This window comes from Dermochelys coriacea, chromosome 7, assembly GCF_009764565.3.
Source record: "Dermochelys coriacea isolate rDerCor1 chromosome 7, rDerCor1.pri.v4, whole genome shotgun sequence".
NCBI lineage: Eukaryota > Metazoa > Chordata > Testudines > Dermochelyidae > Dermochelys > Dermochelys coriacea.
Genome location: NC_050074.1, coordinates 10,691,599 through 10,717,310, shown reverse-complemented (window position 1 = coordinate 10,717,310; position 25,712 = coordinate 10,691,599). Strand labels below are relative to the sequence as shown.

Here is a 25,712-nt window from a genome sequence, read left to right as displayed (position 1 = left end):
GAGGCCCCCTCCCCCCCGCACACACATGCTACCAGCTCGGTAGAATACTGGACCCTCAGCTACAAAAAACAGGTCCCTACACGGCTACCAGGCTCTTTTTCTTCTATGTGGACTAGCCATTAGCCATCGCATTTAACACCTGTGCCTCTATGATAGTGTGTGTGTGTATATCTTGTACTCGTGTGTGTTCCTGTGTTTGCATCTGTCCCCTTATGGGTGCCTCTGGTCACTGTACATGGAGCACGGTGTGTTGGCCTTCATGCCTCTCTTTCTGTGCCAGGGCACTATGTGGGCGTTGCCCTGTGTCCCCCCACTACACCATTCTCTCATCAGCACCCCTGGGACTCTGCATCAACCTGTGTGTCGGTTTCATGTGTCCCCAAGCGTGTCACTGCGTGACCCACTCTGTACCAGTGCGCTGCTCCCCCTGCCCCCCGTGAGTGTGGGGGGGGTGTCGCTCCCCCTGCCCCCCGTGAGTGTGGGGGGGGTGTCGCTCCCCTGCCCCCCGTGAGTGGGGGGGGGGGTGAGTGGGTGGGAGTGCCCCCCCCGGCTCTCCCGGCGGCGCTGCCGGGGCGGGTGGGTGACTCACGCTGCCTTTGAATGGCAGCCCCGAGCTTTATAACGGCGGGAGCGGCCCGAGCTCCGGGCTCTGCTCCTCCAGCTGCTGCCGCTGCTGCCCTCGGGGCGGACCGGGCACCGGGCACCGGGCACCATGCGCTGCGCCCCGCTCCCCCTCCTGCTCCTGCTGCTGCTCTCCGCGGGGGACGCCGCGGTCATCACCGGGGTGAGAGCCGCGGGGAGTCGGGGGGACGCGGGAGCCCGCCTCCGCCGCCCCGCTCTCCCGGCTCGCAGCGGGGCAGGGCTCCGCCGGCTCCTGGGACGGGGGGCAAGGGGGTGAATGGTCCCAGTGCTGGGGGGGTCTCTGGGAGGGGTGAGTGGTCCCAGTGCTGGGGGTCTCTGGGGGGGTGCCAGTGGTCCCAGTGCTGGGGGTCTCTGGGGGGGTGCCAGTGGTCCCAGGTGCTGGGGGTCTCTGGGGGGGGTGAGTGGTCCTAGTGGGTTTGGGGGGGTGCCAGTGGTCCCAGGTGCTGGGGGGTCCCGGGGGTGGGTGAGTGAGTGATCCCAGTGCTGGGGGTCTCTGGGGGGATGAGTGGTCCTAGTGGGTTTGGGGAGGTGCCAGTGGTCCCAGGTGCTGGGGGTCTCTGGGGGGTGGAAGGTTCATGGTCCCAGGTGCTGGGGGTCTCTGGGGGGGGGTGAGTGGTCCTAGTGGGTTTTGGGGGGGGGTGCCCGTGGTCCCAGGTACTGGAGGTCTCTGCAGGGTGGTTTGAGGTTCCTATGGGATGAACGGTCCCACGTGCTGGGCGGGGTCTCTGTGGACATTAATGGTCCCAGGTACTGAGGATACTTGTTGGGATGGTTGGGGGTTTCTGGGGGGGGGGGGAAGGGGGATGGTCTGTGGTCCTGGGGGTCTCTGGGGATGTTTGGGGATCAGTGGTCCCTGGTGCTTGGGGGTTTCTATGGGGGTGAATGGTCCCATGTCCTGGGGAGCTGTGGAGGTAATGGGGTCTCTCCCATTACACCATATGGGTGCTGGGTGCCTAGCTTGCCCACACTGTGTTCTGCCAGCATCTGCTCCATCCAGTAGCTAGCTCAGCCCTTACTCTGTTCCCCCTCAAGTTCCTTTCTGCCCCTGTCTGGCCGGGTTTTATTGCACACTCTCTGGCCTTTCTCAGTGGAGAGGTGCCCACACCTGGTCTGCATCGGGCAGGGAGCAAAAATCCCTGCCCTTGGTTTGATCTTCACCCTCAAGCTATGTCCAGGCCCAGGGTCCCACCCTGTGGTCCTGCCTCACACAGATCTCCAACGGAAGCCTGCAGGATGGAGATAATAGTCTTAGCCCAGACAGATCGGTCTTGGGGGGACAGTTCACACTAGTTGCAACTGACATTTTATTTGTAACTGGTTAAAATGAAAAGCAGGGGCTGGAGCCCGATTTCCAGTAACAGCGAATGCCCCCATTTGATTCTGCTTTTCTTCTTCCGTAACTTACCACAAGGCTCCACTTTTCTCACAAGGAAATGCACCTCCTTTCAGCTCTTTAGCTCATTTCCAGCAGATGGATTGAAAGCTGTCAGTTTCCCCTTGAAGTTATAGCTGAGATTTGTAGACTGCCTGACCCTTGAAAGAATTAGCCACAGTACTTTCCAGTTTAAACTTTTATTATACAGTGAAACTTGATCATTTAACATCCTATTTTCCCTAAAAGATCTCTCAAACTTATCCTCAATCATAGTTAAGAGAATTAGCGTTAAAGACTATCTCTGTTAAGAAACCAATTTTTATTCATCCCTTGAGTGGTTATTTAAGAGCGGGTTTATTGTGTGTTAATGTATTTAGAGTTTTTTTAAAACTCTACTGTCTATTAATTTCCCCATATAACTAGTCTCATATTGCCCAATTTAGATATTGATGTTAAAAATGTCTAATGTTTGTACAGGCTTAATTTCCTTTAGTATTTTGAGTGGTCCTTTATTATTTCCGTTATTATTTACATTTTGAGATTATTCTATTGGTTTCACCCAAGGAAGTGCACCTGCTTTAAAAGGTTCAGAAAACAATGGTTTACTGTATCTCTTTCTCTCTCCTTTTTTTTCCCCCTTCCTTTCCTGAACTGGCCATGAGTTGATAGCGAATTGTTTGCTGCTATTTTTTATTAGAATACACTTTTGAGGGTGAAAAATACAATTTTTCTAATATGTTCATTGTTTAAATAAAAATTGTTAGATTATTTTAAAGTAAAAACTGTTCTTTTTCAAGATTTGCTTTAGATTAATAGTTAAGCATTTACATTCTTTGGACATCTTAAAGTGTATTTTCAGTACATAATGTAACCATTTAGAAATTGACAGGTTTCAGAGTAGCAGCCATGTTAGTCTGTATCCGCAAAAAGAAAAGGAGTACTTGTGGCACCTTAGAGACTAACAAATTTATTTGAGCATAAATGAGCTGTAGCTCACAAAAACTTATGCTCAAATAAATTTGTTAGTCTCTAAGGTGCCACAAGTACTCCTTTTCTTTTTTCATTTAGAAATTGTATTCATGGCAACAGATATTTCATTGTTCTCCAAGGTTCTGGTCTAATCAACGGGAAGACTGGTTCTGAACCAATTTACTTGCACATGAGAAAGTGTGAAGGAGTTTTGAAATATTTGAGAATTTGAAGATTTCTTTACATTAAGAATATTTCCAGATACACTGTAGGTCCAGTCTAAATATTTGCCAATAAAGTCTTAGCTACACCTTTAAAACTTTAAAAAACCCAGTAAAAAAGCTAATAGTATAATAGAATAGTAGACGGAGTAAATGGATTAAAACAGAAAAGTGTATTAGAATGATAAAATGCTATTTGCTTGAAACTGAAGTGTATTTTTACTAATCCCTTTACCATGTACTTTTGCTTATGTGGAATACTCATACATGGTGAGTGAATGGTGAATGGTTTGTTAGGGTGAATGGTTTGTTAGTTTTTCTTTTTAGCGTTCACTCAGCATGCATGACCACTGTGAATACTACTCCTTGTGCAGATTTAAGGCACAGTTGTCAACTTTCATGCACTAAGTAAGCAAGCCCCCCAACTTTCACAATAAAACAAAAATCAAAATAATCCCATTTCAAAACAAGCCAATCCCTAAGAACCCCTACACTCTATGACTAGATCCTCCCAGGGTGCACTCTGGGACTGTGGTGGACCCACTGTGTACCCCTGACTCTCTTCCCCCCTTGCCCTTTCTTGCTGGGAGCCAATCAAAAAAAAAAAAAGAAGCGACAAGCCAAAAAGGAACAAGCTAATTAAGCCAAAAACAAACCCCAATTTCTGTGATTTTTTTTCCCCGCAGGTTTGCCATATCTGATTTAAGGTCTTGATCCAAAACCTATTGAAGTCAAGGAGGGTCTTTCCATTAACCAAAATGGGCTTTGGATCAGACACTAAATTGCAAATAAAGCATACAGAAAGTTACCAGGGTTTTCCACAAGAATTTAGTTGAACATGGACTGAGGAGCAGCAATGTCAGTAACCACAGTGTTCTGCCCCAAATATGGGGAGTATTGGTATAAGTTAAAGGTTGGAGATAAGAGAAAGTGGGGAGCTAAAAAATAAATTGCAGGGCCATCCCTTTTTCTAGGATTTGGGACAATGTAATTTAATTCTTAGAGGGAAAACCTTTAAATGGGTTCCTGAATAAATAGCTGAAGACCAAGTTGAAAAGGAATATTGACTAGCACAATGTCTTAAATGTCATTATTATTTAGAATGTATTCAGGGTTAGGTTCATCCTTACTGACACTGAGTAGCACCTCACTCTGCCAGTAGTCCCACTGAAATGAATTGGACTCCTTGGGGAGTAAGGTACTACTCAGAGTGAGCATGGGTGCCAGAATAAGACCCATAAAGAGTAGCCTGATAGTAGGAACAAATTTTAGATCACCATAGCATGAGTTTCCCTACTTTCTGGGAAGGCACTGCAAGCTGTACAACATTCACAAGACCAGGGGAATGGACGCTGTAAACTTGCATGCGTTTGATTAATTCAAAATTCACCAGCACAAGATGGGTCTGATAAGCACCCAGAGATGCCGGGCTAATTAGACTTGATTCTGTGCAGTTGTAGTGTAAGCACCTTCCCTCCCCTGCCTCAAGTGACAGACTTGATAACCTAATTTTGTATACAAAAAACAAGGACCAAATTCCAGAGACAGGACAACAGAAGAACAAAGAGGAAGCCCCCCCCACACATACTTTTTTTTTAATTGTCTTGTTTATGTGCACTCAATGGGGTTGTAAACCCAATGCGTTCTCAGACTACTCTGTCCTCCTCAAACTTTTTGCATGTGGCTGCACCATTGCTAAACCCCATTGTAAAGCCAAAAGAACTTATTTTGAATCAGTGGTGTTACTGTACCTTTACCCCGGTGTCACTAGTGCAGAATTTGACCAGTAGATTTATTTTGTTGTTTATGAAAGGTTAGAAAAGAAACATTATCTACCTGAGAGGTTCTAACAGCAGTTTTAGAGTGAGATTACTCTTTTGGGTAAGTATGTATTTAGGCTTGTTTGTAATAGCTGTTGAATTTATTAAATATATATCTTACTGTGAGTGCTACACATTTTGGTTACATATGCTATTTCATTGCTTGTCCTTAGCCCCAAGAGCTTTTTCTAAGTTACTGTCTGTTCAGTAAATATATATTTTGATGTGAGTTCTACTGTTTGAAATGGCATAATATTTACCTGGGGGAGTACACAGAATGGCATTTATCATGTAAATCCCAGTATAAGATACTTAAGTGCTTTTTTCTAAAATGAGAGTTTGTTTCAATAGACGGTAATGTCTCCCTCAGATCAATTAAGATTCCTTATGCATCCTTTTTTCAATTTTCCTGTTGGAGACAATTGATCAGAACCCTTTTTTGCCTGCTGTCAGATACTGGGGGGGAGGGGGAGAGGAAAAAGGTCAGATTCAGCTTACCTTAGTTATGTGATGAGGCCCATTTTCTTCAGTGAGACTCTTCACTTGAGCAAGTAGAATGGGATTTGCCCCTATAATGATATAATTAAAATCCTTATAACCTTTTTGGGTTTTTTAAAAATGTATTTTAACAGGAATAAACACATGTAGTAATACACTTCTGACCCCAGTGTTTCACTTGCTCTTAAATTTTTGACAGGTTTCAGAGTAGCAGCCGTGTTAGTCTGTATTCGCAAAAAGAAAAGGAGCCACAAGTACTTCTTAAATTTTTGGTTTTCAAAATGCACAAAGCAATTCCTAGTTCATTTTATGTTTATACAAGTATGTCTTAAACCAATGGTTGAAATTTACAATGGACAGCACCTCTTTCTACATTTCACATCAGCATCTATCTGGGTGTGGACTGTTTATGCCAAGCCACTCTCTTAGATACTAAAAACCCCTTTTAATTTAGATGCAGAATATGATCTAGATAATAATCATAACATCCCTGATTAAGCTTTTATTTTACCTAGTTCCAAGAGGACTTTTGTGATAAAAGTATAATACGGTCTTACATTTGCAAAGGCACTCAACCATAAAATACTAGAATTAGAATCTAGAAGGAAAAGTGATTCAAAAATCTTTAAATTCATTTATGAATTTCTCAGCATTAGCTTCTCTTCAAGACAGGGCCACTTATCAGTTTGGCACACTTTACTCCTTTTACACTTAGTCGAATACCTCAGGCCATGAATTTGAAAGAACATCAGCATATACTTAAGTCCATCACTATTCAGGACAGCATTTTGGGAAGCTTTCTTGAATGAGGGCTGTAGACTAATTCCAGTTTTACCCCTCACATATACATGGGGGTAGCTGGTGGCAGAGTTGAAACTTTAGCCCTGATCCAGACCCCCGACATAGTCATGGCCTGTTTAAACATACAAGTCTAGATTCTGTTGTTATAAATGTTAAATGAGCCATCGTAGCTTGCAATCTTTTCAATGTATCGTAAAGTTCCCACATAAAAGTGTAGCTCAGACATTTGCAAAAAGCAGTGGACTGTGCTATTTTTGGAGTGCTTTTGTTTGCCTAATACTATTTATCTGTTTGTTAAACTTTCAGGCTTGCGACAGGGATCTACAGTGTGGGGGTGGCATGTGCTGTGCTGTTAGTCTCTGGATTCGCAGTCTCCGAATGTGCACGCCAATGGGCGACTTGGGAGAAGAATGTCATCCTTTGAGTAATAAAGTTAGTATGTACTAATGGCGGTTCTTATGATACTGAAACTGACAAGGCAGAAATAAATGTGAATATATTTTGTTGCAAGTCAAATTGCATAAAAAAATTATACGTGGTAAAAGTGTAGGGATCCATAGTGTCGGTTACAATACCCTGCAGTTTGCTTCTTTATGGAAACAACATTGAAGGAACATAAGTAAAGAAATATATTACTGTCAAAATTATTCTGAAGAAAACCAAAGGTCAAAAGTACTGTACGTTTTTCTTTTGCATTATTTGATAGAAACAATATTTTACAGTTCCAGGGCCCAACCCTTGATGCACTTCCTCATGCAAGTAGTCCTTGATAATACAAGTAAGTGCCAGTAACTTCAGTGAAACTACTCTAGTGAGTAAGAACTACAGTATTCACACAAATAATAACAACATCAGTAGGCACCTGGTATATCCATTGGAGCGCATTCCCTGATATTCCACATCAATGCCAGTTTTGCTCTTACTCTTAAAGATCCACTGAGGCCACAAAAAGCCATTTAAAAAGATATTGGTTTCCAAAAAAGTAAAAACTGCATTTGAGAACTCTCATTAAAGGCTACCTTTATTAAACTGATGCTCAAAAACATATGACTGAACATCTAGCTCTGACAGATTTTTTTTTTTTATACAAGCCACATTGGAATATCTTGTCACAATGGTTAACCTTACTTGCAAATCTAATAGCATGATCCACGTCTTTTTCCAAGCATAGTCAACAGCATCCATGTACCCCAAAATACTACTTTCAACTATATACATTGAGCTAAACTTTGTTAGGGTTTAGTCCTTTTATTGAAGTTGGTGGAAGAGAAATTGACATAGAATGGAATCAGAACCATATATTCATTTGAAAGTGGTTTTACCAACAGCTTTGAGACCATAATTTAAAATCTTGGTGATCTTGAAAATCATGCCAAAGAAAATATGTGACCTAACAGTAGCCATGTGTGGAAGATATTAATTTCAGATCTGTGAGTGCAGTACAAATTAGTTGTCTCTCTTACTAGCTGATTGTAGGCACAAAATCTCAACTTTGTGTCTGCAATTCATTTTCAGAAAAGAAATACAGGTCTCAGTCTAGCTAAACATATACCCTTAAATCTTCCAGTAAGATATTGGGAACCAGATTGCACTAAGTAATGTAACTTACTCCCACTTTAAGGTCCCTTTACATTAACAGAGGGATGTAAGGAAGCCTCACTGTAAATGAGAATCAGGACCTAGTTGTTCAATGAGTTTATTATTATTACAATAATTTATAATGTCCACTATATTCTTTAGCTGACTGTACGCAGTGGTACAGTTAATTAAGAGGAATATCCAGATCCAGTTTACAGTTAGTCACTGAAGTTTACAACTTTTACAAGGTCAATTTTAAACTCATGCTCTTGACCAGGCTACTGTACTTGACAGCTAGAAAGCAAAGTGGACTTACTGTACTCTGTGAAATTTAAATATTTTCAAAGATAAAGTGGGGGAGGTGTTTCTCAAGGTTTCTTTCCTCTCCTTCAAATATTTTGTGCATGATGATTGAGAGACAAGTAGTGTTGAATATTGAAACATTTCATTTGCCTGCAGGTCAGGTACAAACCACACACCTTCAATTTGTACTTTCCCACTCTGTTTTGCCATTGAATTTAAACACGCTCTGCAAAGACTAACCTACATTGCAAGGCAATTTAGTCTACATGAAAGATTAGCCTTGTGCCCACTTGGGCAGAAACTATCACCTGTTTTAAATAACGTGATGAGTTTGTGTCATGGACTCCTGACTGCTAGCAACTGTTCTGAGACCACTAAAAGTATTTCACTTACTGCAAAAAGCTGTTCCTTAGCCTATGTCCACGCTTCAGTGTAGACGCTCACTACAGCGACGGGAGGGGTTCTCCCATGACTGTAGTTAATCCACCTCCAAAGAGACAGTAACTTCACTGATGGAAGAATTCTTCTATTGTCCTAGTTCTGTCTACACAGGAGATTGTCGGTTTAACTACATCTCTCAGGGATGTGGATTTTTCACACCCCTGAGTGATGTAGCTGGGTTGATGTAACTTTTTAGTGCAGACCAGGCCTTAGTTTGTATCTAAAGTCCATCCCCCATTTGCTTAGTATCTGAGCACCTCACAATCTTTATCATATTTATCCTCACAATACCCCCGGGAGGTAGGGCAGTGCTGTTATCCCCATGTTACAGGTGGGGAACAGAGAGACTGATTTGCCCAAGATCACACAGGTAGTCTGTGGTAAAGCAGGAACTGGAACCCAAGTCTCCTAAATACTATGCTATTGATCTAATCACAGTCCTTCCTCCCAAATTAAGCACTAATCTCCCCACACACACCAACATACTTTTTCATGTATAAAATGAGTAAAATATTATTTCTATACATATTGTACAGCAAAAGGTTTAAACTGTTGTTTCACTAAAGATGCACCCAAATATGTACACCCTATATGAAGATGAATTTGTGTCCTGTCAGATCTCTCTCTCTCCCTCCCCCTTTGTAGTGCATCAATCATCATCTATCTAGGGCAATGCTGTGCAATCTGTGGCCCTTCCCACTAAATTGTGGCCCTTAAGGTCAATTGTGTTAGGTGGAAACTGTCGTGATTGTGGATGGAAAACATGCTCCCTGAGCTGCCCCTGGTAATTTTTTGGAAATTGAAGTGTTTGAATCAGCCCCATGGCTCAGAGGAGGCAGCAGTGGGCGCCGCCTTCCCAACTGCATCCCACTCCTCTTACAGCCGCTTTGGTGTGAGCCAGTTGTGCTCTGAGCAGCTGTCTTCCTTCCCGACAGCAGCTGGTAAGCAGTTCCCCTGCTACCTGCCTGCTCTGTTGAAGGGGGGTGGGAGGAGAGAGTAGCTGATCTATTGCCTGCTTCCTTACTGAGCTATGGGGAAAAGCTGGCTCTGCCTAGCTTAGGGAAGTGCCTAGCAAAGGGTGGCTCCCCGACACGAGGAAGCCTAATAAAGGTGGGGAAAGGGAAGCAGATGACAGCTACGGCTCCTTGATTCTCTGCCCCAGCTGGGGTTAGGACAGGGCCTGCTCTAACTTGTTCTGCCTGGCAAAAGCTCCCAAGGGACCATACGCCAACTGGGCATAGTCTGAGAGCACTGGACTCCAGCCACCCTCCCTCTTTCCTCAGTCAGCATCAGGGAGGCATGGGAGCCATCTATGCTGGCTCTTTGCCAGCTGGGGGTCTTCCCCACACTGGGGGTTCCTTGACAGACTTTGCTTGGTTAGGCCTTGAAATTATGAGGACCCCTCAGGACATTTAAATTGCTTGGGATTGAGTGTCAAACGGGGAGAGACCACTTCAGTTGAGGGTGAACATTGCCCTCCCCGCAGTCACTGACTGCTGCCAAGACAGGTGCCTTTAAGCTGCTTTGTATGTGTTTTTTAAACTTTTTAATATTTTTTTTTAGCTACTCGGCCACATTCCACTTGCCTCTGGCCTTATTGGCCAAGTGCAATGTGCAGTTTTAGTGACAAGCATGCAAGGATATAAGTGTTGGTTTCCTTGGGTTTGAATCTATCCTATGTGGAAATGAAATTCCCTTTGTCTTCACTGGAGATTGCATTTGTGGAATTGGGTCCATGGTTAGGTTCTGGATAGTATGACTGTGGTGAGAGTATCACATGATAAGTGCCTGTTTTGAGAGTTCCTCAGTTTTTAGACAGAGGAATATATTTGTATCGTGCTTTTGGGGAGTTTTCAGTAGCTCTAAATTTAAATTAAACCCATTCTTTTTTCACACACACCTCTAGGCCATAGCAGAGAACAATTCCAAGACAAGTTTTTTTCTGTAACACACAAGAGACACATCACAGGATTTCTTAGGCTGCAGGCTCTTTGGGACACAGGCCTGGGTCTGAATCTCCTTTCCCACTGATATAAATAAGTTAGGAGTTACACTAAGATAAAACTGGTGTAAGTAAGAGGAGAATCGTCCCCCAATCTCTTCATATGTATATGTACAGCCCTCTGAGCACTTCTATAATAGAAATATTAGATTGTAATTTATGCAATGGACATATTTGAGCTTTATGGCAGAAGAGTCAAATTATTTTCATTTAATTTTGTGAAATAATAGAACTGGAAGGAAAAGATGGTCCTATGTTCTAAATCTACAGATCTGTATTATAGACAAGGTTGGTAGCACTGCCTATGATTAACATTGCTTGACACTTCCTATTGTAAGACCCTGTTTTCAAGTGCTTGTAGCTTTGTCAAACTTTAACTATTTGAGCTAAAATTTCCCATGCCAGGTGTCTATCTCAAACTGAGTTTTTTGGAAGGTTTCAGCCAAAATGATTCAGCTGTTTCCAAGAATAAGTCTGGGGAAAAATGTGTTTTTTTAAAAAAAATATATATATTGATATAGTGATCTTTTATTGGAAAGCTCAGTGTCCCCAGGCTTATGAGCAGGGCCTTTGTCTCAGGGATGTGCCTTTTGCTGCCCCAAGAAAATATGCCCAAATTTGGCCAAATTGCAAGCCTTAGAAAAATCGTATTTCACACCTGCTCAGTAGATACTTGCTAGATCTGAATAAGGCAGGGACCCTGTTATCGTGTAACCAAAGACTGTATCATAATGCATATGCACAAGGGAACTGAGTTAAGTTGGTACAAGCAACATTCTTTTAATGCAGGGTTTTTGTCAATATGTAATATAGATATACATACCAAGAAAAGCACAGCACAACTTGATAAGGTGCACAAAGCTGGCTTTTAAGTTTCCATTGAACTCCTCCAATCCTGATCCAGCTGTTCTCTGGACGCAACTGAGAGCACTGTTAAGGCCTATTATGGAAGCCAGGAATTGTTGGGCACAGGGAACAGTGGGGGCAGGAGCAGGGCTGACACATAGAAGCCATTATGTGAGCTGTATGCCACCACGTAATTCTTCTCCAGTGAGGTGATCTTCTTGTGGCCAGTTATGATGCTTTGTAATGGCAATACAGAGCAAAAAGAGTCATGAAGGCAGGGGTCCATCTAGCTCACTGCATGCCGATACCAGTGTGAAGTACAAATGGAAAAACAGGGACCTGATGACTAAGATTAATGCATTTTTACAATAGGCATATTTATAAAATTGGAGGAAAAGATGACCTCATGTCACTGCCTCCATTTCAGCATACCAATGTGTACTATTGCTACCTACTACTGACACTGCTTCCTCTCATCACTTCTGACCTTTTCAATACTTGCTTCCAGGTCCCGTTTCTTGGGAGAAGAATGCATCACACCTGCCCATGTCTGCCTAACTTGGCCTGCCTACGGATATCTCCTAGCAGATTCAAATGTTCACCAGAGTTCAGAAACGAAGATGTCTTTTTTTAGCAGGAACAGTTCTTACCCATAAACAGCCACTTCATGTATTTACATTTTCCCTTGTTATTGTGATGAACAAGTTATTTGCCAGAGGAAATTCTTTAACATACTTTCTTGCCTCGTAAACATTAAAAACAAACATTGAGATACTGTGGTGTTATGGCCAAGATTTTCAAAAGGGTCTAATGATGTAGGATGCTTCCATTTTTGGATGCCCAAACTGAGATATCTTGAAGGGGAGTGATAGGCAATTTCATAGCACTTTCTGGAAATAATGCCCCTTTAAAAACATCCCAACTACAGGGACCAGAAATGGAAGCATCCAAAATCACAAGTCGTTTGGTAACTCTTGGCCAATATTTTTATACTTGAATAAGCTTGATTCAAAATGTGCTGTGTGTGGGGGGGGGGGGAGGATGTTGTACAGAAGTATAGAGCAAAGCATAATATGACTGCCAAAAGAAGTGCATATTTGGTACCTTTATTGTAATTATTATAGTATTTGTAGGTTAGGTGCATCACGACATTAACAGTTTAACCAATAGGTGTAGCTTTTAAACTGTCACATTAAACCAAAGCATCTAAGTGTAAAAAGTGTTCAGAGAATTCTGTATGTTGTTTCAGTGTTCAAAGAGAAGAAAGGCTTGTTACTTAATCTGCCATAAAACGTGCACCTCATCTGAAACAATGTATTAAAATGTAGTTTCTATTTAAAAAGAAACCCTAAAATCTATTCTAATGGGCCACCTGACTTCTTGTCATGTGCATGTATTAATATTGCTGTGTAAAAATTCTGTATCAGAATAATGGCACTATATCATTTGATTTAATATTATAGCATTATTTTTTTCACTTTGGTCTTCAATTTTTATTCCATGTAAACTGCTATTACATATACCAAAATTAGCAAAGTTCCCTAAAAGTAGAGCTTTTAAAAGAGTACACACTTTTATATATTTCTAAGGAAACTCCACAGATCATATGCTAAGAGCTCCCTAACACAAGTTTCCAGCAGATTCTTAACTGATGTGACTTGAATAATGGGGAATTTTCTTGGCACTAACATCAAGGCATTTGCTAGGCACGTGCCCCCAAGGGTCTTCTTAAGCTTGTCAGATGTATGAAACACCATGTAACTTTGTCAATGGCTATGGTAAAAATTCCTATAGTTTGGGTGAGTTTCTCACACTGGTCTATCACCAGTGGTGTATACAGACACAGAAGGAGAAAAAGGGAGCCGTTCATCTTCCAACCATCAGTTCCTTTTCTGCTGGTCCTCTGTTCCGAGACAAGTTTGTGGAGTTGTGTTCTGGTGTATTAAAGTTAGAGGAGATGGGAAATACCTTAGCCTCTTCAACAAATACCTTTCTATGCACTGTCATGGATCCCCAGGAGCGGTCTTGATGCTCCTCCATTTCTTCTGTGTGAAGCTTGGATGGAATGGAGAAGGGGGAGCCACTGAGAGCTGGTTGCATTTCCCTGATTCAAAGCTGCCTGACACCAGTACAAGTTAGTTTTCCTCCTTTGAAAGTTCCCAGTGGCAGGGCCAGCCCACAACATTTTGGCACCTGAGGTGGGGAGCTCAAAGGATGCCCCCATGCCGCCTTGCTTGGGTCAAAACTTTGAAACTCTGGGTCCTAGGGGCACCCCCCCGAGTCTGGCACCTGAGGCGGCCACCTTCGTTTGCCCCATGGTAAGGCCAGCCCTGCCCTGTGGAATACTGGGTGTAGCTGAGAGCTCTACTTTATACCACCCTCCTTTTCCCCTTACCGTGGGGTTGGGGCAGCTGATACAGGATTTCCACCCCTGCAAAACAGAATGCTCCACCTGCCTCATTTGCATAAAGTGGCCTTAGTGTTGGAGTAGATTATGGTGGTTTTGGTTGTGTGACCACCCCGCATCACTTCAGACCATCAAGATGTCTGCAATGTGTTAGTCGCCCCAGAAGTACAGCCGTCCTATTTGTTTCCAGATCAGTCTTGCAAGTCAAGACATGACTTCTGCCTTCAATTCAGTCCCACTGTAATGTGTATATTATTTAGCAAGGGCATGGGCTTGATGACCTGTACATTGAAAACACACCACTGTTTTGTTGCTCTTTGATAAATGACTTTGACTCAGCTTTCATGTTTTCATGTACAGTTGATGCATGATTTAATGTGATGCATCTAAGTGATGCTACGTTACAACTTCAGAGATGAGTGATTTTTCCAGATTTCAGGAGGTGATCCAGAAGCATCAGCCTACAATAAACATATGACAGGGGAAACAAATAATTGTTTTGGTAGCTCTGGAGCTAATCAAAGGACAGAATGTAGACATTGGCAGCATTTCACATAAACCATGAGTGTAAGAGATAAAACTACCTTTAAAAAGTAGTTAATAGTACTTAGTAAACCCTTCGCTGACTGGCAACCACCTTTTATTGACCCTGGTACAAAGGGTTAAGCAGACATTTATACCTTTTTTAAAAAAAGAGATTACAATTTTTTATTAAAGCTAATGTTAAAAAATTATATAATACATAGGTTGAGAAAAGAGTGTCTGAACATCTGAGTATAGTGCTTAGATTATCCACAAATACAAAGTTTGTTTTTAAAGTCATAAGATACATATAGTGCATAATCAGCAATAACCCAAATTTAGGTGAATGAATTTAAGAATATAGTTTAGATATTTAACATCCATGCATTCAGGTACATCACTCATGAAAAAAGTTATACAGAGAGTTGGTGGCAGAAAGCAAAATATATCAATGAGTGAAGATTGTCCCTCAGTAATTGAGAATTTAGAATAGGTTGTCCATTTAGAGAAAAAAACAGTCCATCAGGAAAGTATTTGAGTTATTTTTCCATTTTGAAGAAACCATACAAAACGAGCATCTTCACAGTGAAACTCTTTCTGCTTTTCTAACCAGATTATTCTCCCTAAAAGGAGATGCACTGTTCCCAGAGGCACTGCAATACCAGATCGATGCATGGTGTGGACAGAGCAAGCTCCTATTCCACCCCCAGTTTCAAAAATCAACTTAATATACAGTCCTCAAATAAAGGACGTATCAGCTATTAAACTAAGAACAAATATAAAAATATTAAGATAATGTTAAAATTATATAATACACAGGTTGAGAAATGAGTGTCTGTACATCTGGGTGTAGTGCTTAGATTATCCACAATACAAAGTTTGTTTTTAAAGTCATAAGATACATATGCATAATCAGCATATTCAACTCTATGTCAGTTGAGAGGAACTAGGTGTAGAGTCAGCAAAGCATGGAATGATGGTAACATTTGATACATCAGCAAGTGCTTACACTTCCTTTATCACAAAGCCAAGAAACAGATCTGTGAACTACTGGGTGCAGCCGGAAGGTGGAAGAGTCCCTTACCATTTTCCACCACAATAAAATCCCTGATTCATATTTCCAAGACATCAGCTACTCCCAGTTGTAAAGGGAGGATCCAAAAGCAAGGACTCTCCTAATTAAATAATTGCCATAGCTTGCTCATTCAGAAAACCAAAGCTCCACTCTAGGAAATGCAATGTCCAAGCGTAGCTCAAGTAAAAGTCTGTCTTCTTGCAGTTGTATCCCCCAAAAGCATGACAGTAGAAGGGAGAATTCAGCAGGGGCGCACTCATGGCCTTGGCTAAGGTTATCATTTGATGGTATCAACTATTATTCCCATATCACACCTCACTGGCATATCCCATATCACATCATTCTCCATTGGCTTGCATTTTGTATAACCTCCTTACACCTACTTTGCACTTGTTAAGATGCTACCCAATCAGAACAGGACTGTTCTAGAACCACTTTGCATCCATGTGGTGCAGGTGTAAATGACTATACACCACAGAGGAGAATCAACCCTGAAGTCTGTGAGGGTCTCAATTTGCTCTGCCTTTGTAGACGGGATCTTTGTAACAGACTCTGTTCAGGTTTGAATAATTTGGGGAGCTTCAGTCCAACAGCCCTAAGGGCACAACCACTCAAATCCAATAACCACATTAGTTTTTGTTTTTCTCTTCGTGGGCTTGATTCTGCCAGTGTAAAGGCTAACTCTAGGACAGTCAGAAACCAGGGGCCAAATCCTGATGATGTTAACGTAGCGTCACTGAACTCAGTAAAGCTCTTGGCAATACACACGCGGTCAAGGAACCGAGCCCAAGGCTACAGATGAGAGTAGGCTTCAGAAATCTGGGCCCTGAGTCTCCATTCCCTTATGCTAGTTTTACACATGTGTAACTCCATTGACTTCAATGGCATGCTGTCACCGCAGTGGAGTTACCCCTAGTTTACATTCATGAGAAGAGAATCAGGTCCATGGCACCCCAAAATATACAGTAGTCTATGCACATATTCAGGCAGTCTTGGGCTATTATTTCTTACTGATACTGTGTGCAGAGCTGTGAAAACATACAAGAGGACACAGGGCCTGCATCTCATCACACACACACACATAAATAAGAAGTAGCTCACCTGAAGCCAATACTCCCATTATGTATCAGTGTGAGTGAGTGGACAATTCCATGCAAAGACTACTAGAGATCTGCCCATCAGATAGCAATCCGAGTAGATTTTATCACACAGAAGAAGAACCACTTCTGTAGTTAACTCATGCCAATTAACTTGCAATGGGATTAGAGATTTATACAGGTAATGAGACCATCCATAATTATATTAGATAAGGCTGTAGCAATGTATAGGGGCTCTAAACTCTCATGTTTCAGAGCCAATCACTTACTAATTATGGGGGTGGGGGGGAAGGGGTTGGGAAGATGCATCTAATTCCATAATTATCCATAACAGAATTTCTTGCACCTTCCTGTGAAGCATCTTGTTCTGCTCATTGTCAGCAACAGGAAACTAGACTAAATGAATCACCAGTCTGGTATAGTAATGCCTATGTTCCCATGCCATGGAATATTCACTTTGTGTTAATATTACCATAACACTGATTTTAGCCACTTGAGCCTTGTTAATTCTCACATGTTAAATGAAGGTTGGTTTGGCGGGAATAATCATTTAGAATGACTGTTGTATATAAAGATATGGCTTATTCAACTTAAATTCTTTTCTAAACTCTGCCTTAGTCAACATCATTTACCTGTCCCCGTTAATATTTCATGCATAAACTACAGCTGAAAAGTTCCCTCAATTTCTCTCGGCAGTGGAACACCTCTCACCCCAAAACCATGACACACTTTAATTTTGCTTCATTTGACACCAGCAATAACTGGTGAGCCAGGTCCAAAAGAAGTATTTCAAAATGTTCATGGTTATGCATTCCCTCCCTGTTATTCTTTAGCTGTTTTTTTTACCCGAGGGCCATATCAAAATTTAATCAGCAGGGGAAATGGGATAGTGGGTAGCCAGCCCTGCCATTAGATGTTGCTTCAGACTTTTATGCTACACTATTTGCCTTCACATAACATTGGGTAAAAATTCTAGGCCAGGACTATCTGCTTCCCAGGCCTGTGTCTGGAAGAAAGGCCCCCGTCTTCCCCTGTGATAGATAATTAGTTCTTCTGACAACATGTCTTTGTGTGTTACTGTGCATTTGTTTATGATTTGGGTATGTTCATTAACAGGGGAAGGAGGAAAACCTCAAACATGCTTTGTCAATGGTAACTAGTCTTGACTTTTAGAAAAACACATGGTCTATTTATTTTGCACTCTAGTGTTTGGCTTCTGTAGCTTAACCGAAAGCTTGAAAATGGCCAGATCCTATTGTCTAATGGTTTGACTTTCATTGTAATATCAGTGATGAGCTTAGAAGGGCCTTCTTGGGCAAATTAAGAGGTGACTTCCAAGACAGTGGAATCATAGTGTATACAGGACCTGGATTTGATCACCTTTATCTAAGCAGGAGGGGATGGTCTGTGGTGGACAGCCCACTCAACTGGGCTTCTGGAGATCTGGGTTCTATTCCCAGTTCTGTCACTGACCTGTGAGGTGAGTATGTGCAAATCATTTAATCTGTGCCTCAGTTTACCCATCTGTAAAATGGGGGTGATGTTACTACCCTCCGTTGTAGCATTATGAGAACTGATGAAACATGCTCTATAAAGGCTAGGTAGGATTTGAAGGACTTCTGCTGAATTTACCCTTAGGAAAATGTACTTACTTTGTCAGGTTCCAGCTGTGAATAGTGTTCCCATTCTATGTCTCTCTCCGTGATAAAAAACAGTGGGGCTAGAATGTCAATTTCCCTCTCTTTGGTCAAAACCTACTGGCAAATCTATGGCATCTTGCACAGCTCCAGGAGTAAACCAGATCATGGCTTATAGGGTCACAGTCTGTTCCCTGCTTCCCCCACTTGCTTTGCTCCAGAAGGGATCAATGTGAGCCAGCCCCATGCTTTGTGCAGATTATTTCCCCTGCCACTGAGCTGGTACATCAGGGGAAGGGGAGTGGAATATGGAACCTCACTTCTCTTTCCTCATGTGCTATGATATAGCCCTTTTCAGGGAGTAGAATGTAAGAGGGCACCTTTCACTCCCTTACTTCCCTGACCAGGCACGTATAATGGGTCACAACCTGGCCCTCACTGCTTAACTTGCATATTGTTCTGAGCTTTACATATCTTGTTACTGACATCCCAGCTCTCTACAGCATCTATTTACATACATAACTTATAACTGCTGCAGTTATCCACTTCCCCTCTCAGTTGCCATTACATCTGCCATTATTCAAGCAACAACCTTCAACTTTTCCCACCTGTATTATCCTAGTACTGCCACATCCACCTCTCATCTCCTCAAATTCTGGCATGTGCTGCACACAGGGACTTGCCAACAAATCTGAGCCCAGCACAAGGAGAGCAAAAGGGAAGCTGTCTCACCCCTGTGCTGCCTTCCTCCGCCTCTATGTGTTCCAGGTCCTCAGCTGCATTGGTGCTGCACCTGGCCCAGCAGGGTAAAGGCTGGGATCTTCAAAGGGGCCTAAATGAGTTAGGTGCCCACTGAAAGTCAGGAGCAGTTGGGCACCTCTCTTTTGGTCCCTTTGAATGTCCCAGTCACATGCTATCTTGGTGTAACTGCCCTGATCCTGCACCCAGTGTGACCCCTGGAACAATTCAGAGCAACTTTGTGGCTTCTCTAAGTTGCACCCAGGTGCAATGTCCCCCGAGTCATTGTTGCACAAGCAGATCAACAGTCTATAGCAGCTCTGCAGCTATTCTCCCTTTCCATCAGTTATGCCCGTGATACATACATCCTATACTAACCACAAGGGAGATTAGCATATAGCTAGTGTAATTCCCCAGGCAGTGGGCTACTGGCACAGAGTAAAGGATCTTAAGGGGATAGGGAACAAGGATCTAGCCCAGTGAGTTTGCATCTCCACTGTCTTGCACCTGCTTTAGCCACCTACATCTGGGGAAAGTGGGTGTGAAACACTCCCACTGGGGTACATGAATAGAGAATTCTGATTGGGTAGAGTCTTACATCCACTTTGCACCCCTTCTGCACAGGTGTAAGACAGGGGAGCATTAGGATCATGAGAAACCCAGTCCACAGTTTTCAGCAACAGGAGTGCAGAGGGATTTTCCAGAGCAGAATCAGAAAGGTATGAGCCCATATTTATATAGTCCACCCTGTTTCTGCCATGGCTTCTGTTCACAAGCCCATGCATAGAATCTTCCTAGCTGCAGGAATTTGTTAGGATCATGATAGCTACGGAGCTAGGAATAATGTGTGTGTGTTTGTGTGTGAGCGAGGGTGGTAGTGGACTACACAGAGGGCTGTTGCCAGCTAGAATGCAGGTGCATTGTAGAGCTGCTTCTGCAGTGAATATGGGTACCTAGCCTGGGAGCCGCTGTGGGTATGCGGCAACAGAGCCAGGGACCATCCTGAGTTGTGGGCTGTGCACTGGCTAGCTCTGCATGAGGAGAGGCTGAGGGAACTGGGGTTGTTTAGTCTGCAGAAGAGAAGAATGAGGGGGGATTTGATAGCTGCTTTCAACTACCTGAAGGCATGGCTGGCAGCGTGATATTTTGCGTAATATCCAGACTTATATTGATCTGGTAACATAGACATTTTGTATAGTGCGCAGAGTTTCAAATAACTTCTCTACTGTACTGGACCTATGTGCTGATTGGGAGCCAGAGAACTAGCATGCAATAAAAGAAGGATGTGTGATTTTTTTAATTATTATCATTTAGTTTTCTTCTTGATAACCCGTGTGGGGGATCAGGAACATAATTTGTGACTAGCTGGGGAATTTAACTTCAGTGTTACTCCCAAGACTGGTGGGTATCTGCTCTCACTCTTGCAGCCTGCCCTGACCTTGGCATTTCTAGTGATAGCTGCCCTAGGCACCACTGGGTCAGACCTTGGCTGGGACTCAGAAGAGTGGGCAGCCTGGGTTCCCCCCACCAGCCACAGGGTAGTGGCCTAGCACTCAGAGAGGGGATTGAAAACCCCTGAAGAGAGTCATGGTACTGGACTTTATTGGGCTCTGGTACACCAAAAGGGGACTTGAACTTAACTCAGCTGGAAAGCTGGGGTCAGTGAAAGGCATAGAAAGGGTGAAAATATCAGCTTCAGAGAGGATGCCCTGGGGGCATGGCCTCATACCAGGGCTGGGATTGTGTAAAGACAGCGGGAGTAATAAAAGACTGAGTCCAGGGAAGGCTACAGTTAAAGTCCGTGTTGAGGACACCCAAAAAGCCCTGTTGGACTCATACCCCGGAAGGGGTCTGCTTGAGTTGTGTTTCACATACGGACTGTGTGTGATTCGGCCGGAGGGCTGAGTCACCAAAGCTGCCTGAGAAACCACCAACAGGGGTCGCTACAGACTGAGAGAGGTGCAGACACACACCTGGCCGGGAGGCGCTCGCATGAGGTGGGTGTGACCCCATTACAATATCCTATAAGAGGCTTTTTACTAATTTGCCTTGTCAACATAATGCGCCTTAATGATGTACAATACCAGCAAGTCTGACTTCAAACTAAAGGCCTTGTTTGCAGGCCCCCTTTAGCACCACATCTTCTTATTGCTGCCCAGATGGCTGTTCAAAAGAAACAGAAGGTGTTCAGAATCTCTTGATTTAAACAAGATGTCTCAGGAGTTTGATCTTGACAACGCATAATGTGTTTTCTAGCAGGCATTAGAAGAATCCCAAGGAGTGGCAGGACTTTTTAAGGACAGAAAAAGGTTTTTGTAATTAGTTACTGAACTCGGTGAGTAGCACTGTCATCATCATCAAGCAATAACATGGATCCAGGAATCTGGAAGATTTTAATGCATATCTAGCACAGGGTGACTCCTCTGTTCCTTCTCAATGGGAGTTGTGGGTGCTTGCACAATGCAGAATTAGGCCAATAATGTGCAAGCGCTCATATGTAATATATATATGCCCAATTCACTGGTATGCATCAACTGCTTTGCATCACCAGAATGGAGCCATAGCATCCTACAGAAACGGGCCCAAGGCTTGCATGTGGTTTGAATTGTAAAGTGCACAAATGTATCTATTAAATGCTGTGACTGAACAAGGTGCAGACATAGATATAGCCTTGTAAAAGGGATGCCGTTGGCTTACATAGCAACTCCTTTTTTTGTTCTGGGAGCATACAGCTCTAATGAGGTGGGAGGGCTGAGTCTGTTTTGGGTTGTTTTTTTTTCTGGAATCCAGACTCCACAATCAGAGATCTATCTGTGGATAAATTCTGACACAAGGTAATGAGAATAGACTGCAGTTCTTACAGTAGCAAGGAGGGAGCGGCAGGACTGTTGGGGAGTTGGCAGAAGAGGAGGATTTTTTTAAATGCAAGAAGAAGTGATTAAATCTCCCAAACACAGACACGAGTGATCTTTTCCTCAGAGAAAGGAATCCAAGATGGCAGCCTTGGTGGAGTAGGTCCTGCAAGATGCTGCACAGCTCTATTGTTTGTTCTTCAGTTTGCAATATTCAAGCTATGGTCCTCGTGGTAGAAAGGCAATGATGGGTTTTCTTGGAAGCTGCAGAATGAATACAGATAGGAAATGTTGTGTCTCGTGATCTTGATGCAACAAATATGAAGGAAATAGAGGGGCAGTGCTGGATCCAAATAACCACATCGACTGAAAATACACAATGTGCGAGGCCTAGCTACATATACACACTGCTGCTCTGGTTGGGATCTGGTGCTTCTAACACAAAGATTGTGGTGAGCACCATTAAAAGGCTCACAAATTAAAGGGGCATTATCTATTCCTATAATTACAGGGAAGAAAAGCCAGGCCTGTTCTAAGTCTTCTAAGTGCATCAAATAGCTGAAGGAGACTTGGGGTACGGGGAAAATTCCCTAAAAGGTATCCGGAAAACTTGGCAGCAGCTATGGAAAAGGGAGGCAAGATACCATCGACATGACAAAAACTAACATGCTTAGTGTAAGTCTTCTGCCCGTCAGAGTTGGCAGCAACAAGGGCTGGGTTCAGTATCTAGGGGTTCCATTCCAATAACACAATGCAAAACCAGCTGGAGCCCCCACCCAGTGACCTGGGACAAATATATACCACCCCTGCTGGGCACCTCCAAGAGGCAATACTTCCCCTCTCACAAGCACATAGTCTGAGTGTAGCAAAAGCGCCTTTTAATAACAGAGAGAAATAATGTGGCATTATGTTGGGGAAACACCACCAACAGGATTCATAACACAACCCATGAGCAAAAACCCCACCCCAAGCAAATTGGGCTGTGTCCTTTCCCTTTGGTTCTTGAGTCCAGCAACCCAAAATCACCCAAAGTCCAACAACCCAAAAGTCTCTGTCTCTGGTCAGGGCAGCCCCAGAGATTGAAAGTTTATCTGCAGAATTTTGCCTCCTAACCTGGGTGGAGATGGGGGGGGGGGTGGAGGTTAAGGGGCACCTTACATGGTCCAAAGCTGATTGCCCCACCTCTCCATGGGGGCTCCACTGTGCCAGCCACCCCCATGAGTTGCTCCAAGCATCCGACAAACTGCTCTGCTCGCCATCCCACAAACTGCAATGCTATGCTCTGCTCGCTGGCCCGCAAACTGCTCCGCCATATATCTTCAGGCTCCCCTACTACTTAACACAACACTTAATGATTCCAGCTCTTAGTAAGTTTAGTTCTTTTGTGATTTCAGCTTGTAGTAGGGGAGCCTCAGTGCTGGTGCACTATTAGCCCAAAGTCAATTCAGCTCAGCAGCCTGAAATTAGACTCCTAATAGAATCAAAATTAGCTCTGATATTCCACAGTGGAGAGAGGAAGAATTGCAATTAGCATGTAAGGCCCTCACCAGGGGATCCATACCACCAACCTATCCCCCAACCTCTCTCTCTTTACTGGGTTTTGGAACCCATGACCCTTGCCTAGCGAGTACTGCTTAGTTGATGGTGAGTCCCTCCATCATAACAAAAGGCCGAGTATAGTTCCACTGTCCTTGATTCACATAATAGGGATAATAACAGTTTATTCCTGCCCCAATAACAGAGAAACTGGGGCTCCTACAGCAGCCAAAGTGACCATCTAGGCAGGGTGGGTGTGCCTATGCAAATGAGATCAGCCCCGAAGTTCTTTTCCACTACCCACCATGACTCACCACCATATGTCAGGGTAGAGCTCATCCTGACTCTGCTTACATCAGGAATCCAATTATTACTATTTGTATTTCTGTAATGCCTCAAAAAGATTACAAAATTATTACAGTTTCACTGGACAAGACGAAGTGGGAAAAAGGCAGTCTTACTCTCATTTCACAGATGGGGAAGTGAGGCACAGAGACAACTTGCCCGGAGTCGTACAGGAAGTTTGCAAACAAAACTGCCATTGACTTTAATGGTCGTAGAATCAAACCCACATTCAATTTACTCCTGTGTTGAGGTATCTTAGAACAAAGGCATGAGAAAGAGCATCTGAGGTCTTTAGCACGGTCTACCAGGAAGGCAAACTCAGGGGTGGAACCTTTGGTGACTGCTTACATGCATTCTCTCTCTCTCTCTTATTTTTTCCTAGTGATTTCTCCACATCAGTAATTTTTTTTTCACTTCTTCTGTCCCATGAGTGAAGCTTTTAGGGTGAAATCCTGGGCTTATTAAAGTCAATGGCAAAACTTTCCTGGGCTTCAGTGGAGCCTGGATTTCACCCACAGAGCTTGAGCCAAAGCCCATTAAAGTCAATGACAAAACTGCCATAACTTCAGGGGGCTGTGGATCAAACTCATTTTTACATAGTGTGTATTACATTGGCACCTTGGGATTCCAGCCCAGACCAGGGCTCCTTTGTGTTATGTGCGCTACACACACATAGTAAAGAAACAGTCCTCGCCTTGAAGAGCTTACAGTCTGGCCAGAGGAAGCAGCCCAAGGGCAGGAGAGATTTTGATTCAACATGGGCCATAGAGATTGGAGAGGGAAACAACTTGTTAGATTATCCAGTCCCTCTCTTGGCCACAGTAGGACCATTTCCTTCAGAGTTATGTCCGTGCTGACTTTTAAACGTAACAAGTGATTGAGCATCCAGAACTTCCCTTGAGAAACAACTATTTTGCAGCCTAATAGATACTGCTGTCAGGAAGATTTTATTTTTTTTTCATGATATTCAGCCTACATTTTTTTTTCTTTCTTAATTTCATACCATTGCTCCTAGTTATAGCTCTTGACACTTACACCCACAGTCTCTCCCCTTAGTCATAGTTTAGCTCAGCTGTGCATATCAAACTCTCATCGATCAGTGTGTCCAGACCCTGATCCTTTTGACTACTCTTCTCTGAACTCATTCCGCTTGGGCTGTGTCTTTTTGATAATATGGTGCAAAGAACCGAACACCATACTCCAGAGGCTGTTTCACTAATGCTGGATAGAGAGAGATGGTTGTTACTTCTGTCCCTTCCAGTGTGACGTAATACACTGGAGGCGTACAGCAATATTGCTCAGCACTAGTATGTCAAGCCTTGCAGGGAGAGGGAAGCCCACTTGATCTACTTCACTCTATCAAACTGCTCAACAGCTTCCCTTCTACCCTCCTCCTCCTAGTGCGAGAGTGACAGATGGGAACAGATTGAATAGTCTGATGGAGTGAGGTAATACTCCACTAAATCATTCCACTTTCTCTCATTGTCAGAAAGCACTGTGCCTTCAATCCTCAAATCTTTGCCTTCATATTTTTCCCCTTTGGAATTCTTTTATGATTTTTTTTTGTTAAAATGACTAATAAGCAAGCAGTAATATTTATACTAGATGAGTAAGTGTTCTAAAAACTTAGCAAAAAGGAGAGGATGATTCGTTGCATAATCGGAGCTATCGGTGCCTTGAGAACTAATGTTTGTTGATGTCCCTCTTATTCTTTTTCTCATGGTTTCAGGCCAGGGAGCATGTCTCACTATTGACCTAACCAAAGACAATGGACCAGATCGTCAGTGACTTCAACCAATGTACACCAGCAGAGGATCAGTCCCTAGAGTGTTGTTTCCTAATTCTGAAAAATGGCAACAAAGTATAAACAAAAAAACAAGATTTATTTTTTCATGGTCTTTTGGTCTTACATGTTTGGGAATTTACTCTCTCTCCGTTGGGGTGAGAGATCAGAACACAAACACACTTCTTTTAAAGTAAGCCACTGTGCATTCTCTTCTTCTGTGT

General features: G+C 43.1%; 1 protein-coding gene, 1 long non-coding RNA gene and 1 pseudogene across 2 annotated transcripts; 2 read left to right on the top strand and 1 right to left on the bottom strand.

Moving 5' to 3' along the window:
• The first annotated feature begins 654 nt into the window (after window positions 1-654).
• Window positions 655-13,577, top strand: PROK2 (prokineticin 2). The gene is made up of 3 exons (XM_038410678.2): window positions 655-784; window positions 6,633-6,758; window positions 12,005-13,577. The coding sequence occupies exons 1-3, from the start codon at window positions 713-715 to the stop codon at window positions 12,128-12,130; spliced, it is 324 nt and encodes a 107-aa protein (XP_038266606.1). The 5' UTR covers window positions 655-712; the 3' UTR covers window positions 12,131-13,577.
• A 1,476-nt stretch (window positions 13,578-15,053) lies between these two features.
• LOC119859578 lies at window positions 15,054-15,233 on the bottom strand (annotated as a pseudogene).
• Window positions 15,234-19,596: 4,363 nt separating this feature from the next.
• LOC122460975 lies at window positions 19,597-25,550 on the top strand. The gene is made up of 3 exons (XR_006282651.1): window positions 19,597-19,691; window positions 20,400-20,969; window positions 25,435-25,550. It is a non-coding gene; the product is annotated as an uncharacterized LOC122460975 (long non-coding RNA).
• The last annotated feature ends 162 nt before the right edge of the window (window positions 25,551-25,712 follow it).